Source organism: Teleopsis dalmanni, chromosome 1 (genome assembly GCF_002237135.1).
Source record: "Teleopsis dalmanni isolate 2A chromosome 1, ASM223713v2, whole genome shotgun sequence".
Classification (NCBI taxonomy): Eukaryota; Metazoa; Arthropoda; class Insecta; order Diptera; family Diopsidae; genus Teleopsis; species Teleopsis dalmanni.
The window spans coordinates 156,781,266-156,789,572 of NC_051846.1; the positions used below are offsets into that span (position 1 = coordinate 156,781,266).

The 8,307-nt window shown below is 29.5% G+C and overlaps 2 protein-coding genes across 6 annotated transcripts in view; one reads left to right on the top strand and one right to left on the bottom strand.

Moving 5' to 3' along the window:
* Positions 1-8,307, top strand: part of LOC119666533 (serine-rich adhesin for platelets-like) — a 378,359-nt gene that overhangs the window by 145,835 nt on the left and 224,217 nt on the right. The gene's annotated exons all lie outside the window — the stretch shown is intronic.
* Positions 6,668-8,023, bottom strand: LOC119669556 (E3 ubiquitin-protein ligase ariadne-1-like). 5 transcript variants are annotated; one of them, XM_038079493.1, is made up of 2 exons: positions 7,908-8,023; positions 6,668-6,999 (listed from the first exon to the last, which is right to left on the bottom strand). In XM_038079493.1, exon 2 carries the CDS (start codon positions 6,932-6,934, stop codon positions 6,695-6,697), a length of 240 nt encoding a protein of 79 aa, XP_037935421.1. In that variant the 5' UTR covers positions 6,935-6,999; positions 7,908-8,023; the 3' UTR covers positions 6,668-6,694. The 5 variants fall into 5 exon arrangements, with proteins under 5 accessions (XP_037935421.1, XP_037935419.1, XP_037935422.1 ...); XM_038079491.1 differs by lacking the exon at positions 7,908-8,023 and adding an exon at positions 7,668-7,769; XM_038079494.1 differs by lacking the exon at positions 7,908-8,023 and adding an exon at positions 7,661-7,741.

Here is an 8,307-nt window from a genome sequence, read left to right on the forward strand (position 1 = left end):
TACTTCTATACACAATATATGCTCAAGCTGCAGCTCTACCCCATATGAAGTCGCTCATCTGTACTCTTCTGTATAACAATAGTAATATTAAGATGAAGAATATTCATCTTTATATATATATGATATATCTTCACAAAAACTGTATTAAAAGGACCACATACTATTTCAGGTAAATTATAATAGTAATAGGTAATACTAAGATTTTTTAGAGTTTATCTTGTGCTTCCTATGGAAAGAACCATGCAATTTGTTGTTTTATTTTTTTTTTTTAATTTTCATACAATCCATTCACTAGATTCCAATGCAATTGTATTTGTGCACACAATTACTATAAACATTTCATTATATTGGAATAAACTAATGAGAAGATTAGTTTCTCATCACGACAAATGGATTTTGAATGCAGTTGGATCTTTATCCTAGAGTCAATCTTTTACACAAACGACTAAATGAAGCAGACTTTTGATATAAAGAACCCAAACAGAAGAACAACTGTCTGGGCGAGAACGAGAGAAACTCTTTGGTATAAGCCATTATGGTATGTGTTGCGCAGACAATGTATAAGCTGTTAGATAAATAGATTTTGAAAGGGTTTGAAATTATGTCACTACGTTAGTGCATCTTTTGAGGATTATTGTGACAAACCCACTTTAGTTCCATAGGTGTGTAGCAGTTAAAAATCCCATTTTGTCCCTTGAAGAAATGTTTCCATTATAAGTGGATAGGCGGTTAATAAGTACCGAGAAGTCTGAGTCTGACAAGACTATCCCAGTGACACAGCTATCGTCCCTTGTAATACTTAGATTCCGTAGAAACCCTCTGACAGGTCAGATACATTAATACTAACACCGTCGTGCTAACTTATAATTATGGGAGGAGTCTGAGTATCCCGTGGACCAGAGCACTGTAAAACTATTATACGTTTCGTACGAATGAATATCTATTAATTAAAAATACAATTTTTTTTGTATTAAACACATTAACAAACCTAAAAAAATACTAAAAAGAAATAAAAATGGATTTAGCAATTCGCTCTTTCACAATTCAAGCTATTTATAGACCCTCAACATCGCTAACGTTCAGGAAGTATATATAATTTAAGTTTAGGTTTATGCAATTAACTTGAAATGGCTTTTCTATAAAAATAAATTCTAAAATCTTTAACAAAAAAAATAAAAATATTACAAATTAATAACACCAATTAAGTTTAACTGAAAACGATTTAGGTCATGGAGGGAGGTTAATGCAAATAACGAGGAAATATCTTTTGCATAGAAGCACTTTTTGTCAGAAGTACTCGTTGTTTTCAGCTTGAGAGCTGCACATAACAGTTTCCATTTTTATGGTAGAAGGAGAAAGTTTACACATGAAAGCATTAATGCATGCACCAGAGTAACCTTCAACTTGGAGGTCATTTACAATTTAACACAACACATAAATGCATTTGATGCATGCGCATCTCTCATATATTTCACCATTTTAGCTGAGGATTTAAGAAGCAGTCAGTGGGGTGTGGTGTAAAGTTAAGTGTATAACTAACAAATAAGTATTTTAAATCTTTTAATCTGAGTAAATTAAATGTGAAAATTAAACAGCAAATTTATTGATTTTTATCTTAAAAGGGTATTCAGCACGTATGAAGGCAATGTAAAATTATATTTTTTAAATCATATTTTTCATTTCATCCATTTACCATAGAATGCGAAACTATTTGTTTAGAATCATTTTAATTTTTATTTATTATACATTAAGTACTTATTATTACGTATATATAGTATAAAAGCGAAGCCCTGCAAATCTCTTAAACAAAACAGCCTCCAACAATGTAAGCTAAATTTAGCTGCTTTTTTTTGTTATGATATCATTCAAGAAAATATACTACTGCGATTCTCGTTTCGCAAATAGTAAAATAAAAAAATAATGCAGTAAATGACTCAGCGGTATTCGCATTTTTGTTTATAAACAATATTATTATTTCCACCATGACAAAATGCAAATATTTTCCTGGACACAACAAAATTTATTGCGAAAACTGATTAGAGAAATTTCATATTTCATATGCGACAGCGCGTTTATGAGGCGAGAAGAATGCTCCGATGCAATTTTCTTTATGATCAGGCAAGCACTTGATTGAAGAGGTTGATGAAACCATATAAAAAGATAAGAAATATTAACCATTAAAGTATTTTTACTTCAAAAGCACTATAATCACATAGGAATGAACATCAAAAATCTTTCAAAAAAAAAGTGTTACATACAGAAAAACTATGATCTAGACTAGCGTTTTGGATGTAAACAAAAAACTCTGTTCTAGACAATTTTTTGATGTAAAGGAATTTGCCAACTAAAAGAAATATTTACGGTAGACACCATACGGATACTAATTCGGATTAGATAGAAAATATAATGTAAGCTTAAGATTACACAAGCTTCATATATTAGCTTTTAAAATCAAGAAAATTGTGTTATTTATTAAGGAAAAACATGTAGAAAATCAATTTATTGTACATAGAAAGAGATTTTACGCAGAATTTTTGGACTGAAGTATAACAAATATGCGAACCACACACTAGAAACTAATACAGCTGACCTATTATAGATTATTGTAAAATATACCAAATTATAGAATCTGTGATGGATAATATATACATTACAAGCATAAATGTACACGATTACATACTTCGCATACCAAACGACTTCTAATAAAAACAGGTATTATTATTGATTATATCGATAAATAATATTTACGTATTCTGATAATAAATGTAACATATGTAACCCGAGTAAATACTAGCGCAAACCAAACGAAGAGTCGTCTACCTAACAGTCTACAGTAGTTTTGATTCTTGTGTTTTAAATGTGCCTTTAGGCCTAAGTGGATCCCTTAGGATCGCCGATATAACCTAAAATAATCTATGTATATACAGGGTTGGCTACATTTAGTGGAACCATCTGGTAACACTGTAACTTTGACAATAAATGTGAGAATAAGTGATAATAGCATATCTAAAACTATAGATATATATATTGCTATTTATCGGTACATACCAGTCCAACGCACTTAAGCCCATTGGAATTTGTGGCAAGAAATCATTATGACTTTTTATTATGATGAGGGGTATTTCATGTTAAAGGCAACCGTAAACAAACAAAATTGTCAGTTCTATGTCATGGAAAACCCTCAAATTACTGAAAAAGCACAGTGTGGTGTGGAATTTGTGATGTTATGTTTATAGGACCATACTTTTTCAAAGATGTTATTGACAAAGCAGCCAACGAACAGGTGCATTATCGGGATATGATAACAGATTTTTTGATGCCACCCCTGTATATATACATATGTTTAGATTTGTATATTTGTACATAGTTCGCTCCAAGAATAGTTTTAAATCACATTGTTATAAATACTAGGACTTTTCATTCAATAAATAGTTAGAATATTTAACAGAAAATGCTTTCAAAGTGGTATCATTGTTTTTTGACAAATACTTTTGATAGGCAACAGTTCAATCTTTATATATTTTGCAGAATAAGAAAAAAAATAATTTGGTTCAATGATTAAATAACTTAGGCATTGTAATTAATTGATCACTTTTAAATAATACAGCAATATAATATACGTATTACTCCTACTAATAAGCCAAAGAAGCAAGTAAAATAAATGTCGTCAGATATTATTTTTTACTAAATGCGTAGTAATTCGCATGTTTTCGAAATACGTATTATTTTCGAAAAAAAAAAAAAAAAATTAAAAATAATTAAATTAATTCGACTAACGAATTATATTATTGCATGTTTGTATAAATATGTTAGGCAAATTCATATGCCAAATTGCAAGCTAAAATCTACTTATTAAGTAATCAAAAAATATAAAATATAAAATTATAAAATATATATGGTAAGTTGTTTAATATAGGGACATATATTGTGGAAGATTTTAGTCAGCTACAACAAGACTTTTTCTAAAGAACATCGTTAGCTTTATTAAATAATACATAATAGGTCAACAGGCCTAAGTAAATCTCATCGTAAAAATCAAATTTAACCATACATAACCTATATTTTGAACCTAAGCAAAATTTAAATGTTCTAAATTCTATAGTATATACTATGTAATAGTATAGTTTAAAATTCCACAAGTGTCTAGAAAACCCGATTGTTTTAGTTCTTTGGTAACAATAGAACTCCGACAACTCCATTGGTGTTGTAAAGACCACTTGGGTATCGATATTGAAAAGTAACTTTGAGATATACACTAACTTCTAAACTTGTATAACACTATTTTATAGCATGGTTGAAGTTCCATCAGTTTTTAGAAAATCTGCTTTAGAAGGTTTAGAAAGTTCGCTTTTCTCATAGAAATATACCTTAAAAAAAATTAATAACAAACAAATTAAAAACTTATTTCAAGTTGGCTGTTTAGTTAATTTTGTTACACAAAGAGAACTAAATTTATCAAATATATATTGATAAAATATTTACAAAAGATAATGTATCTTTGACTAGTAGAAATCCGTTCAACACAACTGCGAAATATGTCACTTTACATAAACGCTTCAGCTGTTCGATATTTTCAGCTTTGTTCAAAATTTAATGCACAAAACCATCAGACAAAATATGGCCTTTTTGTCTTCTTCAGATAAAATATATTTTTCGTCTTGAAAAAAATCACTTTTCGTAATGACGTTTCAATATGCATAATTATTTATATCTCTATATAGTATGTATATTAATGCAAGATATGTATATATTTAATTGCCAAATTCTTATGCTGAAATCATTGTAAGAATGGTGTAAAAGCAGCTACAATATATACATACATACAAATTTACATAAATCAAATCAACTAAATCATCTTATATATCATGATTCTGTACATTGCCAAAATAGTAAAGTATTAAGAAAAAAGAGCAATAAAATCACTTAAGAGAACTAGGTTCTTAGATTGGTAAAATCTACATGCTAAAGTCACTCGTTTATTCAAACGACCAGCACCCCTTTCCCAATAAAAATTCGACATGCTTGGTCCTTATATGAGCTACAACAACTATAAAATAGGAACACGAATTGAAAAACTGCAACCTAAATAAATCTATTATACATAATGTCAATTTTTTCTCCTTTACATTCCTACAAAAACTCTCTTAGCTTATTATAAACCTGAACGATTAATATCTAATATAATGTAGTGTGTTCTTGATTAATAAACAATATGGGTGGACCTTTATTGACAATGGATAAAATCAAGACTAAGCACATTTTTTTCAGACTTGTTGTTTTGATGATTAGAAAATAAATAAGGACTTTTAACGTCTTAGTGGAAAAACTCAGCACTACGGTATCTATGATGACTGGTCGCTGCGTTCTAAGACGACATGCTTTGAGCCTGGGTTTACCCTATAATCACTTTTGTTGTGTTCTAGTTCTGCGAATGAAGATAAAACTGTACTCCATCTTATGTGAGATGTCTATTGGTTAGGAGACAATTTCAAATATTTGGGCCCCTTTCTTACCAAGCTGTCACACTATAAAATTAGGCGCTTGACCAATTTTATAGATTTGTCAGATTTGTTTACTTTCAGTTGAATAGGAAAGTCGTGTCTTCGGAAGTTCTTCGTCAAACGTCCTTTAGTCTATTTATAAACAACGCTAATCCATATTACAAGTGACCTTTATTTGAGCTTATGTGGATTTTGGGCAAAACTCAGCCCCTCTAACCTTACCTAACCTAAACTAGATTCAAACGAGAATTTAAATTGTAATTTTAGTTGTCATTTCAAATTAGCAAAACAAGTTCAAATCAAGATGTATGGTAATTTTGACAGCTGAAAATAGATTTAATTCGTAATTTCTACAAAATTAAGTTGATTTTAATTTGGACAGTTGACCGTAATACAATATTGTACAGTACAAACTTCTGCTATTATAAATAGTTTTGAGGAATGAATAAAATTTTCATTCTTAAATCTTATTGATCAGACTTACATCTGATCAATAAATTTGACAATCAAATTACAATGAACGTCGTGTGAATCGATATTCTCGCTTTTTGATTTCAGATATCAGTTTAAAATTTTAGACAGCTACAATTACAATCAAAATTTTCATGTAAATTCCATGTTATGACCATGTTATGTAGACTGTTATGAGCTCGGCAAAATTGGTTTTTTGAGTTTTGAAGAAAAACCATGTTATACAGAATCTCACAGAAATTATAATAATATGCTTTCAAAAGACACAAATGTTCATATTTATTCCTGAATAACAATTCTCTACCTAAGTGACGAGGCACAGGTAGCATCGGATCTCATGGCCCAATTTGTACCGACATATTGTTTCTACTCTTACACTTCATTTTATAATTTACATTGAAAACAACAACAAATTTGCAGATGGCGGCGGGCTCATGACGCTCTACATAAAATGGACCTTAGCAACAGACCTATTAAAACTATTTTATAATGAAATATGTTTAGATATAACTACATTATTATCAGTACATTAGCATAATAAATATTTAAAGTATTGAAAATGACACAAATCGTCGGGCATATATCTAAAGGACCTCATTTTTAGATCAAACGTATTGCTATCAATTCACAGAATTCATATTAAAAATATTGAATTTTGCATAAATAATATTTTCTAACTTCTTTATTTTTGGTATTACACTAAACTGGTATTGCACTAGCACTCATTCATGCCCTCCACTTACCTTGAGAACGTTATTGATATCATCAATAATCTCACGTTGGTGTTGTACAATTTCGTCGGTGGTCAACACTTCATATTGAAACTCTTCGGTGTCGTTTTGGCGCTCATGCGATGTGGGAATGTCAACCTCCATAGCGAAGTCATCGTCACCCTCATCACCTGACGACACATTGCCAGAGTCAACATTCTCAATCTCGAAGGAGTCGTCATCAGATTCCATATTCCTTGTTTATTTCTTAAATTTTAATAGATAATTTTCAGAATGAAGCTTTAAAACGGCAGTGGCTGCAAAAATAAAAACAAAATTATATGAAAAATAAATTGAAGTGAAATTGTGAATGAAGAAAAGAAAATGATTGTCTAATAAATGAAAAGAAATACAAAAAAAAATAACACAAACACCACTATGAAGCTGTCAATTTCGGTGACAAGTGTAATGTGGAAGCAGCAGCAATAGCACCACCAATAACACGAGCAGCAGCAGCAGCAGCGGTAGCAGTAGCACAAACAATAACAAACATGAGAGGTAACAAAATATAACAGCAGTTACAAAAACAAAATCACTAAAAAAAGTAGACGTCACTTGACCTTGTTCAAGTTTTCTGCAATTTGCCTCTTCTATATTCTCTGCTTTGCACTTATATTTGCCCTCACATTGTTTTCTGTTTTGTGTTTTGGTTTTTTTTTTGTTTTTTGTGATTTTTTAGTATTTCATGCCATTCAAATGTATTTATTATTTTGTACTTGATATTTTACATTTTACTTTATTTTTTTTTTAATAAATTTTCACAAATAAGATAAATTGGTTGTTAGCCTGTTTTCTTGTTTTTCTTTTAAAAGTTTTCGCGTTGTTTAGTTTGCTTGCTGCTGCTGCCATTACCCATCACCCACCACCAACTCCCCCTCATACTAATTCATTATAAAGCACTCGCGCGAGAAAACTTACTACATACCAAATTTCTTTGTGTTCAAATTAATTTACGTATTTGATGAAAAAAAAAATTAGTAGCGAACTAAATTTTAAAATGGTTTATTTTTTTGTTCCTTTTGGTGGAAATAAATATAAAATTAGAAACACATTTTTAAAAAAAACTGATTAATCCAAATGTTAAATAAAATAATTTAGTTTATACTTCATATCGCATATGTAGTTATTTTATTTATTCAAAGAATAGACGATTAAATTATTTTACCTTAAGCAAAATGTTCAAAATTTAACTATTTAAAATTTGGTTGTTTATATTTTAATTATTTCCGAAAAAAAACTACCAATATATTACAGAATTACACATGCACTTCAACGCTGAATGATTTTAGGAAGAAAACTGACCATGAATTCAACTTAAAAAATTGAAACTAAAAAAAAAAACAATAACAAAAAATTCTTTTACATGCTATGCGCAAGTACAAGGGAATTTGAATATGACAATATAGTGTTGTTTCAGTCATACATCAAGCAATGAAATAAAGGAAAAACGTCAAATTAAAAACAAAGATGTTAGGGTTGCCAGAGGTATTAAAATTATTTTTAAGTTTTTAAGCTGCTATTTATTTATTTATTAAAAATGATGGTTTAGTTTATAAAACTAATAT